This window comes from Benincasa hispida, chromosome 7 (assembly GCF_027475165.1).
Source record: "Benincasa hispida cultivar pf3 chromosome 7, pf3_genome.v1.1, whole genome shotgun sequence".
Taxonomy (NCBI): Eukaryota; Viridiplantae; Streptophyta; class Magnoliopsida; order Cucurbitales; family Cucurbitaceae; genus Benincasa; species Benincasa hispida.
The window spans coordinates 29,083,659-29,095,577 of record NC_143484.1 but is presented as its reverse complement, the minus strand read 5'-3'; the positions used below and the strand labels follow the sequence as shown (position 1 = coordinate 29,095,577).

At 33.7% G+C, this 11,919-nt stretch overlaps 2 protein-coding genes across 3 annotated transcripts; one reads left to right on the top strand and one right to left on the bottom strand.

Annotated features, from left to right (window-relative positions):
- Positions 1-266: 266 nt before the first annotated feature.
- LOC120081659 (N2,N2-dimethylguanosine tRNA methyltransferase) lies at positions 267-5,849 on the top strand. Of its 2 annotated transcripts, XM_039036704.2 has the most exons (6): positions 267-926; positions 3,121-3,321; positions 3,415-3,514; positions 4,059-4,259; positions 4,358-4,420; positions 5,160-5,849. In XM_039036704.2, the coding sequence occupies exons 1-6, from the start codon at positions 295-297 to the stop codon at positions 5,286-5,288; spliced, it is 1,326 nt and encodes a 441-aa protein (XP_038892632.1). In that variant the 5' UTR covers positions 267-294; the 3' UTR covers positions 5,289-5,849. The 2 variants fall into 2 exon arrangements, with proteins under 2 accessions (XP_038892632.1, XP_038892633.1); XM_039036705.2 differs by lacking the exon at positions 3,121-3,321 and having other exon boundaries at positions 273-926.
- A 2,506-nt stretch (positions 5,850-8,355) lies between these two features.
- LOC120081193 (small ribosomal subunit protein eS26y-like) lies at positions 8,356-11,638 on the bottom strand. The gene is made up of 5 exons (XM_039035889.2): positions 11,204-11,638; positions 11,023-11,115; positions 9,551-9,635; positions 9,310-9,443; positions 8,356-8,600 (listed from the first exon to the last, which is right to left on the bottom strand). The coding sequence occupies exons 1-5, from the start codon at positions 11,204-11,206 to the stop codon at positions 8,526-8,528; spliced, it is 390 nt and encodes a 129-aa protein (XP_038891817.1). The 5' UTR covers positions 11,207-11,638; the 3' UTR covers positions 8,356-8,525.
- Between the last annotated feature and the right edge of the window lie 281 nt (positions 11,639-11,919).

Below are 11,919 nucleotides of genomic sequence, written 5' to 3'. Positions count from 1 at the left end.
ATCCTACTGGAAATTTTGCCAACCTACTGAATCGAACATGACTCAATAACGGGGACCCGACCCCACGGAAAATTTTGTCAACCCTACTAAATCGAACATGACTCAACAACGGGGACCCGATCCCATGAAAAATTTTGCAACCCTACTTAATCGAACATGACTCAACAACATTTGTGCATCACCTACCCCCATAAGACACGTACGTTCGATTTTCGAATCAAAATCTGTTCTTATTCACTTATGGTATAAACTCTATAAATTGCATCAAAATGCATAATCCAATGACTTCCCGCCATGTTAAGTGTATTGCCAAGAACCCCATCTCCTTCCCCGTTTCTTCACAGCCCACAAACAAACTCCCATTCCCTCTCCGCTTCAACAATTCATCTCTTTCAATTTTCACACTCCAACAAAAATTCCCTCAATAATTGTCTCCCAAACAATCGCACCGAAAGGGGCTTAGAATTCGACATCGGAGGCACCTTCTTCCGCCATGAAAGCGCCACCGGACGTGACTTGGGCGTCCTCGCCGCCGCGCTTTACCGGAAATCCAAGGGCCACCTTCGGGTTCTCGACGCTTTGTGCGGTTGCGGCATCCGGTCACTTCGGTACTTGGTAGAGGCCGAGGCTGATTTTGTGTTGGCGAATGACGCTAATGATGAAAATCGGAGGGTTATTGTGAAGAATCTATCGAGGGTTGCGGAAGATTCTGGGGATGCTCGACGGTGGATGGTTACTAATTGTGATGCGAATAGGGTTATGACGGGGTTTTATTTGCAGAAGGATTTCTTTGATTTTATTGATATTGATTCCTTTGGCAGTGATTCGTCGTTTTTGAGGCCCGCTATTAATGCGTTGAAATTGGATGGATTACTCTATGTTACGTCGACGGATGGCTTCTCTTCCGGCGGTCATCGGCCTTCTCAGTGAGTGCAGAATCTTATCTGTTACAATGTCTACTCTGTTAGTTATTTGCTTTATCCGCTTCATTGGAAATCTTGATATGCAATGTCCTATCATTGTAACGGCTTGTATGTAGTTTGAAGTATTGATGTAATTAATTACCGTCATTCATTAGCTTAAGTTTTTTTGGTTAATCATGATTTAACATGGTATATGGTATTTGGAGGCCGTGTGTTCAAACCCTGAATTATTTCCTCCTTCACTTAATATTGATTTCTACTTGTTGGGCATTTTATAAATTTTCTAACCGACTAGTGAGGTAGAGTGTTGAAGTATTGATATAATTAAATTTAACTTGAGTCATGAGCTTAATCTTGGAAAGGGCTTGAAGAGAAATTTAAAATGAAGGTCGATAAATGGAGAGGTGTATCTCTTTTGAAAGGAGGCAGATTGGCCCTTCTTCTTGATGCAAGCTCCGGTTAAGACCATTAATAGCTTGGAAAAGACAGATTTTGTTTGGGATGGAGGCTCCTTCCGGCCGCTTTCTCATCTTGTTAAGTGAAATTGGGCTTCTCTTCCTACTACATATGGTGGCCTCCGGATTGGTTCCTTTCACCAAAAGAACACTGCTTTACTTATGAAGTGGCTTTGGAGATTTTGTCATGAGGAGAATGCTCTTTGGAGATGAGTAATTGTTGCTATTTATGGGGAAGATGTTGAGGGCTGGTTCACTAAGCCTCCTAAGAAGGGAAGAAATCACAGACTTTGGGCTGGCATTTTAATATTTATGAACTTTACTGACTTTGTTCTGGGGGATGGCAAAGCTATTAGATTTTGGGAAGATAAATGGTGCGACTCTCAATCCCTTGCTTTTAAGTTTCCCAGTATTTATGCTCTGTCGTACAGGAAGGAGGCGATGGTAGCGGATTGCTGGTGTGCCTTGAATCAATCTTGGGACATGGGTCTTAGAAGGAACATTTTAGCCAGTGAATTGGATGATGTGGCTGCGCTTTTACAGATCCTTCACGCTTGGATCCTGCAGGGGGGCCATGACAGACTTAAATAGAAGATCGATGCTTCTGGGAAGTTTACCACTAAGGCCACCTTTTCAAAGATTACGAAACACACTCCCCATACCACCTTTCCACTGGTTAATATTATCTGGGAGATGAAGATTCCCAAAAAGGCAGATTCTTGCTTTGGTCTCTAGCATATAGAAGTCTAAATACTCATGCCAAGTTGCAAAGGAAGCTTAATTTGAGCTCTCTTTCCCCCTCTCTCTGTAGCCTTTGTATGAGAGACGAGGAAACCTTGGATCATCTTTTCTTACATTGTGATTTTGCTTTCAAGGGGTGGCCAACGTTTTTAACATCTTCGGGTGGACTTGTCTTCTGGATAAGATTGATGTTTGGCTTCTGGAAGGTCTTGACAGCCATGCTTTTAACAGTAGAGGGAAGACTCTTTGGAGATGTGCCACTCGAGCTCTTCTTTGGTGTCTTTGGAATGAAAGAAACAGTAGAATTTTTTAAGATAAGGTTTTGTCTTTTGATTCTTTTTGGGCCTGTGTTTAAAACACGGCCTCTTGGTGATGTTTTGTAATTACAGCCTTTTGATGATTTTTAACAATTGGAAGACCCTCTTATATTAATCTTCCGGGGAGGGGTCCTCTCAATCCTTCACCCTTAGGCTGTGCTCTCCTTTTTGATGAATATACTTGTTTGTTACCTATAAACAAGGACTCATGAGCTTAAGCTTTTGAGTCAATCCGTGTTTTAATGAAAGGATTAAGTATAGTATTATTTTAGTTTTGAATTTTAGTAGTTTAATTTGGTGTTAGCTCTCAATTAATATTGCTGGTCACTTGTTGAGTCTTTGTATTTAGGACTAAGCAATTCTACTTGGAACTGACGGATTGGTTTACAAAAACTTAAAATTGGCTTTAAAGCTGGTTTTTTTTTAGAAAACTGGACTGAACTAGCTAAACCGACAAAACCAGCCAAAATTGAATAAGGCTTACTTAAAAATAACAAAGTTTATCCATATCATTCTGACTGTTTTTTGGTCTTGATTTGCACCCTTACTTGTGCTAAGTTTTAATGTAAAAGTGAAATGGTGGTTGAGTAACTGAATATAGGTGGGCAATTATATGAAATGTGGTAATTAAAATTATTTTTTCCTTTTTCTTGTTTCTCTTCTTTTTTCTTTTCATCTCTCTAGATCTTTAGCTGCATATGGAGCATATGTGCGTCCCATGCCATTTTCAAACGAAATTGGTTTGCGAATGCTAATAGGTGGGGTTGCACGTGAAGCTTCTGTACTGGGTCACTATGCTACACCACTCTTTTCGTATTATTCGTACCATGGACCTGTTTTTAGAGTTATGCTACGAATCAATCGTGGGAGGGTTTATAAAAACAGGTGATAGTTGATGAGTAGCATGTCTGCTATTGCTGGATGTATCTTGTATGATCATTGATGGTGCTTGATTCAGGCTGTCACTATTTATATCAGGCATTATGGTTTCATCAGCTATTGCGAAAAATGTGGAAATTCACAAGCTTTTTCATGGAGTGAGCTTGGACAGATGAGCTGCCCTTGCAATGATTCAAGGGTAAGATTATGACTAATATGACTGTCATTCTGCTACTCTTTTGAGCTGAAGCATCCACCGGTTTCAGCTTCTACATTTTAAACCGATACCAAAAGTTTCTCATTTAATTTGCATGGTCTAGATAACCAGTGGCTTTAAGCTGAATATGCTTGAATTTGTTGTTTTTTTATTCATTGTGTTATTGTGTTCTTGATTTCTAATGTAATTGTTAAAGTGTTGATATAATATTAAATATACCTTCGTCCAACCGCTTAAGCTTTTGATTTAACTGGGATTTGATATGGTTTTAGCATTGGAGATCTAGAAGGTCCTATGTTCAAACTCCTACAACTACAATGTTATTTCCTCCCCAAGTAATATTGAGTGATATTGATTTCCACTTGTTGAGTCTTCTATAAATTTCAAAGCCCGAGTGTTAAAGTATTGTATAAAATTAAATTTATCCATCAGCTTAAGCTTTTGGGTCAATCGTTGATTTAATAGTAACCACTTGCAACATTCAATCTTGTAAGTTCGAGATGCATTAAGTTTTTTGACTTGTTAGGTTTCTGACTCACTTGTGGTTTCGGGACCTCTTTGGACTGGACCTCTACACAGTGCAGACTACATTGAAAACATGTTATCCTTGGCCAAGCAATGGAAATGGATAGGTAATGGCCAGGGGAAGGATCTTGAGAAACTTCTGGGGCAGATGATGGATGAGAGTGACTCCAAATTACCAGTAGGGTACATCAAAATGGACGAGGTAGCCAAATTTTATTTATTCTTCTCATGGTTTAATATTTCATTTCTGTTTTTGGTCGAACAATGTAAGAACTGATCTATCAAGATCTCCTTCTCTAGGTGGCAAGCCGGGCAAAGGTAAATTCACCTCCCCTCAATACCATGATGAGCGAGATGATCAAGGTGAGAATATTGGTAGTTAAGATGTTATAAATTGTGTGATGCATGTTATTCTTTCGATGTCATGAGATTCTCCTGAATACTCGAAAGAAAATAAATATTGCCACAAATATGAGACAAATATGACAGGACACAAAACAATGATAGTTTATTCTCTATGAGTAGGATATAGACACGGTGCAGATATTTTTTTTTCAAGTACAATACTGATAGGGGGATCTGAACCATAGATCTTTTAGTTGCTAATACATCTGGATGCTAGTTGAGCTATTCTCGCTTCGGCATGGAGTGGATACATGTTTACTAAAATTTATGTGTTTTGAAACAATATCGTTTTTATACAATTTGAAGTCTGTAAGCTGTATGTATTTATCTGTTCTGAAAAAAATAGGTTGGATATGTTTTACTTTCAAATTTCATTATTACTATACGTATCAATTTATTAAGCTTAAGCTTAACAAGTGTTTGACACGTGTCTAATGAGTTTTAAAACTTGAATTCAATTTGTTCAATTAGCGCCTAACACATGTCTACTTGTCTATTTTGTGTACAAGTATATCACGTGTGTTTAACATGTTTTAGGGTGTCCAATACATGTTGAACATTGACAAGTTATCCAAACTAGAGTATTTCTATTTCATAACTGGAAAGTGAACAGGTTTTTGCTTGGAATGTGAGTGCATGAAAAGAAAAACCGTTCTCTCTTTTGTTTCTCTATTTCTGAGGATTTTGGTTGTTGCAGGCTGGATATGCTGCTAGTAGGTCTCATATTGCCTCAAATGCAATCAAGACAAACTGTCCTATGGCAGAATGCATCAGAATTGCTCTTGAACTGCAGCAGAATTGTCTTGGTTTTCATCAAGTCACATGAATGTCGTAGCGATAGCTTTTGAAACTACAACTCTTCATAGGCAAACGAGAACGAAATAGTCATGTACATGAGAACAAAATATAATCTCACGGTGGTCATTGAAGCAGTTGAACTTTGATTTCGAAGAACAATAGCCAAGCGAAGCTCAAGTACATGATTTGATAAAGGACCTGCCCACGCTTTATGTATACCTCTCATTGAGCCATTGTAAGATGTTTTCTTCCTAGGCACCAAAATGAAATATTAATCTAAAGAAGTGTAGGCTGATAGTAAAATATCTCTTCTCAATTTTCAGTTGAACTTGCTGACAAGCTAACCTAATATATAGGTTAAGGTTACATTATGAGTTTAGTACTTAAAAAGCACGTAAAATTTTCGATTTTGTATGTAATAGAATATTGTTAAATTCGTCAATTTAACGCTCCTTACATGTTGACTAAATTTGTAAGGACAATGGGCGAATTCGTAACGAGTAGGTTTAGTGTGTTTTTGCAAGTTGTTAAATACCCTGTCTTGTAATTTAACCTATGCTTATGCTAATATATGTTCTTGTTAAGAAAAGATACTATATAAGTTTTTGGATTCTCACTTGTATGAAAAAATTTAGTCGCATACAAATTTTAATCAATGGTTATTCTTTTTTTTTTTAAAAAAAAGAAAAAAAAAGTACGTATCATTGAAGAAAATATTGGTGGTTCAATTACTCAAATTTATGAATGATTTGATTATTTCAATTTATTGAGCATTTTGAAAACGAGAAACATTTGTTACATACTAGGAAAAACTTCATATTTGTATAACGATGTAAAAGTACTTTTCTTTATAATCCATACATGTGCTTCTAATTGTGATAGACTGATAGGGTATTTTTCTATTTAACATATACAATTCTAAATAAGGGGATTTTAAAAATAAAAAAATAAGGTAAAATATTTACATAGATAGTAAAATTTAATTATTCTCTCCATCTTCCTCTTCTCCTTCTTCAACTATAAATCTTTTTATTCTTCTCTATTTAAAGTTTTGTTACTAGTTCAAAATGTTAATTAGAATGACAATGATAGATAATGGAAGGTCAAATTATAGACCAAGTAGTAATAATTTTTGGTAGTTTTATTGCTAGTTTCAAAATAGTAATTTGAATGATAATCATAGACAATGAAAGGTAAGTAATAGACTAAGTGATAGACCAAGTGATAGAACACTATTATTATCTATCACGACCTATCTGTGATACACAATGATAGTTTTCTATCACTGTCAATGATATATAGTGATAGACTACTATCAATCGTCTATCAATAGATAATCATTTTGTTGTTGCTAGCTGTTGGTAGTTTTTTTTGCTTTTAAATAGTTTATGATACATAAATTAGACATTTTTATTGAAAATTTTGTTGCTGGTAAATAGTTATGATAGACATTATTATCCATGCCTATCACAAATAGACGCTGATAGAAGTCTATCAACGTCTATTAATGATAGAAACTTATACAAGTCTATCACTAATAGATGTTGATACAGTCTAGATAGTGATAGAATCATAAAAGTCCTCATTGATACTATTAGTGATAGAAACTGATACAAGTCTATCATTGATAGAAGTTATGTTATATAAGTCTATCAAGTCTATCATTGATAGAAGTTATGTTATATAAGTCTATCAAGTCTATCATTGATAGATATTGATACAAGTCTATCAATGATAGAAACTGATACAAGTCCTCAATGATACTATCAGTGGTAAAAACTTATACAAGTCTACCATTGATAGAGATTAATAGAAGTCTATCAGTGTTTATCAATGTTTTTTTTTTTTTACTATTTCTGTAAATAGTTTGACATTTTTCTATTTGTGATTTTTTTTTAAAAAAACATAATATGACATTCCTTGTGATAAATATGATGAAAGAAGTGGATGATACAAATAAGAAAATCAAATTAGCAAATGATGCAAAACAATATATATATGGAGAATTACACATAATAGAAAAAAATAAAATTAAATATTGAGAAACAAACACGTAAATAATTAGGTTGAGACGCAGAGTGCTCCTTAAGAAAATTTAAGTCCCTATAGTGTATATTGAATTTATATACGTCAACCAATATCTAAATTAAAACATTACATTAACTCAAATCACTCTACAATGAAAACTCCGTAACTTAGAGAAATTAGAAAAACTAGGAGAAAGATGCTTTTTAATATTGATTCTGGTTGGATTTAAGAGAATGGTAAGAATGCACTTTTTATAATACATTTTTATATTCCAAATTTGATGTATAATAAATAACATTTTCTTTGACGGTCACATTTTGCACTAGTTGTAAACATTTTCATTAGTTTTATTATTTAAAATAATTTCCTAACAAATTGGTTAAATTTTGTTTCTATTTATTGTGATTGTCCCATGATTTTAGGAATGAATTCTCCCATTTTTTTTCTCTATTTAGCTTAACTTCTTCCTTCTCTCACTTTTTTCACGGTTCCCGCAATTTTACCAAATTCTAATTTTTCTATTATTAAAAACTTCTAATCATTTTGATATCAAAATAACATATACATACTTGATATGTTTAGTTATTTGCAAATATATACTGGATATATTTGTTCCTTATCGTCATCATATCCCACACATTATATACTTGGTATATATATCTTTTAATGGTATATATATCTTTTGCAAATCATTAAATATAATCATAAATTTAAAGAAATATCTATATAAAACAACTAAAAGAAAACAAAATCAAAATCTCAATAATAAAAAGTCTAATGGCTTGATTGTAGGAATGGCAATCCATATCTTAAGACATGTTTGAGAGTGATTTTAAAAATGTCAAAATCATGTTCAAAAGCATCCCACAAAACATGATTTTGAGGTTTAATTTTATTCTTTAAAATGTGATTTCCAAACAATCAAAACTGATTTTGAGATTTTGAGTGCACACAGACATTGATTTTAACTATTGCAAAAATGATTATAACTGCTTCAAAATGGTCAAGAAAAAAACGAAACAAATGGGAGAACAGCCAATCCAAACAAGAAAACTGAAGAAAAACCATTAACTCAAAAAACGGTCTTTACCTCATACCAAATTGCAAAATTCTCGGGTAAGTTTGTTTCCATGTTCAAAAATTCACTTACATCCACAAAAGAAACAACCCAACTATAGTGAAGCGACTCTGAAAGATCCCTATGAGTATCTCGTATTAAGCCATGAAAAGGTTTCATTTATACACGAGCAGGATTTCCAGCTCCAACGGGTCGAGGTGCTTGACCTGGCTGACCAGGTTTTGCCTGATCCTCCTGAAATGAACACAGAAATGGGATAAGGTAACAAACAATAGGAGGCCACTCCAAATATCACTACTATCATCAAATCAAAATTTTCCGTCTGTTTGTACGAAAGTAAACATGCTTGAGCACCACTACATATAATGAGTTGCATGTACTAATAAGTATACAATGAAAGTCGATCATACTGAATAGTTGGTATCATCAGTAAAATTAAATATATACATAATCAAAACAAGTAGGAATTTTAACAGGTCAGACCACAAGTAATTGTAGGGGCATCATTTGAACCCCAAGTTCTTAAAATATGGTGATGTCTGATGGTTTATTTTCTTAATACATAGCAAATAAAGTACACCTAATCAAAAAGTCTCTAGTATCCATATTAATTAATCTTAAAAAATTGTAGCTGGAAACTTGGAGTTTTTCACATTCCTCAATGATTATAAAAGCAGCATGAGATTTTAGATAACTTATGATGCAAATACTCTTTCTACAGCCTATCAAAAAAGTTTGAGCTAATCAAATATTAAGAGTAATGCACTGTGAACATTGTTACTTCGTGATGAATCAAAGCTATAAATATTTTATGCGTAGGACCAACCACCGTATATGAGTACTAAGAATAAAATAAAATAGACAGACTTCGTCAGATTCACTGTTAAGATTGTGGTTACTTCGTTATGAATCAAAGCTATAAATATTTTATGCAAAGACTAACCCTGCGTCTGATGAAACGCTGTGGTGGTTGCCGATTCCTTCTATCGGTACGAGATCTAACTCTCACAACATGTGAGTGAATAGCACAGGAGACACAGTACTGCATCTTAGCATAAAGCTTAGGAAGAGTATATTCTGCTCAGAAAACATAAACAAAGATCTATATCAAACACTGAACAAAAATACCGTTGTTATATGAAATAAAGCAACCAAAATGTATCATAGTGAACAGAAAAACTTACGGTCATAGACACAGGCTTCTTGGACATCCCTAACAGCAGCCTGCTCCACAATATTCCTCACGAGAAACCTCTTAATAGCCTTGTCCTATTCTCATCAATCAAAACTAATGAAGTTAGATTTAATCAACTTCGGCTCTTTGCCAAAAAATAAATAAATAAATAAACAAAAAAAATTAAACTGCTCTTGCTCAATAGTCAACGGATGCTCAAAATTTACTCCATTCAAAACTAGTGTGCTCATGCAATGTTTAAAATGACAAAAGGTGGGCTCAAGATTTTTCTTCAAGTAATGAAAAAATTACCCATCAATTACCACCTATATAAAATTTCTAGTCTAAATTACAAAAATACCCATATTCTTACCGTAATTGCAATATTGCACTTAAGACTTTCATAAATGTATCAAAACTACCTTTAGGGTAGAAATCCATTACAATATTGGATGAAAATTGCGACTTGAAACGTTGTGGTAGAGACTTCAAAAGGAAATTGAGAGCTAAATATCACAACACTATTCCAAATCATTGCCAAATCTATTTCAGGTCCCAATTTCTATCCAAAACTCAAATGAATTTCTACTTCAAGGATAGTTTGAAAAATTATATGAAAAAGTGGAGGATAATGTATTGTATCTTTTGAAAGAATAAAGGTATTTATTAAACAAATGACAAAGTTAATGGATATTTTTTTTATAATTTGGACAAATTTCTAATAAGTACTTGATAACATCATCACTATGAGGATTGACTTATTTATACAGAATCTTAAATAATAGATGGTCAAATTAGTAAGTGGTTGAATTGCCACAAGTCATTTATTAACATTACAAACACAAAGGAACCCTCTATATTTTAGAAATTGGGTAACCTAATGTTATTCTCCTAATCTTTTCAAGAAATGTAAAGACTATATAGCCTTAGTGCATTTTCAGGGAGGATCATATAAGAGAATAAACCTCTTTGTAGACCAAAGAAGGCATAAGTTTCAAGGCTAAAAGTTAGAATCTTGTCTTCATGCCAGCCTCGAGCCTAATAAAGCATCGAATCTTGGAATGCTGACGGGAGTTCCATTTCTTAACAGAACACTTCCATAAAATGTTCTGGAAAAAATGCTATCAATGTGTTTCATCAAAAAACCAATTTAAAATTCAGCTAAATATCAAGTCTAGCTTTTTAACTCAACGAAAAAACCACCCGAACAATCCCTTAACAACAATATAAACACAAACTCATATAGATACTAACAGTATACACAAAAAAATCATATCCCCAGAACTTTGCAATTTCCAGATAAATCAATCATAAACACACCATTAACACTTGCAATCAAGCAATTAAAAAAACCTAATTAAACACAAAATGACCCAATTCCGCAGAGGAAACATTTGCAAGGTATATAGATTTGATCGCTGCCATTAAACTAAGAAGATATTCACGCAAAGAATTACGCAGAAAGATGAGTAAAACAACAACCTTAGGGCAGCATTTGCCGCAGTTGGAGCACCGTATGAACTTAACGTGTCCACGGCCGTGCTTGTTACGTCCGCCGTTCCTGCGCTTGAAAGTCTGGCAGAGCCAAAAGGAAAAAAGATGAAGAGAGAAAGATTTACAACAAGATTCAGAGGAAAAGGTAACGGTATGATGATCTTCTTACCATTGTTACAAGGTTGGAGATCTTCAAATGAAGCAGACAGAGAGAGAGAGAAGCAGCCGATTAGGGTTTTTGTGGGAAAATGAAGAAATAAGATCTGTACCGGTGAATGCTTTATTGAGATATCCGGTCCCGCCGAACCAAACCAACAAAGAGAAATGTAAAATTGCCAAAGAAATATATATAGGCTTATTTTCAAATAAAGAAAAATGAGACAGCTCATTTGCAAATATAGTAAAATTTTACTATCAATGATGATAGATAGTTATAGACATCTATTAATATCAAGATTTGATATTTTACTATATTTATAAATATTTTTAACAGTTTTACTATTTTAAACAATTACCCTAAATATAAATTAGGAAAAATATCAATTTATACCCTTAAACTTTGGAGTTGTATTAATTTAAACTAATAATTGTATCAATTTAAACCCTAAACTTTGAGAGTTGTTCAATTTAAACTCCAAACTAATATTTGTATCAATTTAGACCCCGAACTTTCATAAATGTATCAATTTAAACCCCAAACTTTAATAAATATATCAATTTAAACCCTCAACTTTCATAAGTATATCTGAATAAAACATAATAGAGGATTTAAATTGATACAATTATGAAATTTCAAAGTTTAAATGGATACATTTATAAAAGTTTAGGGTCTAAATTGATTCAAATATTAGTTTGAGATTTAAATTAGTAAAAATCCTAAAGTTC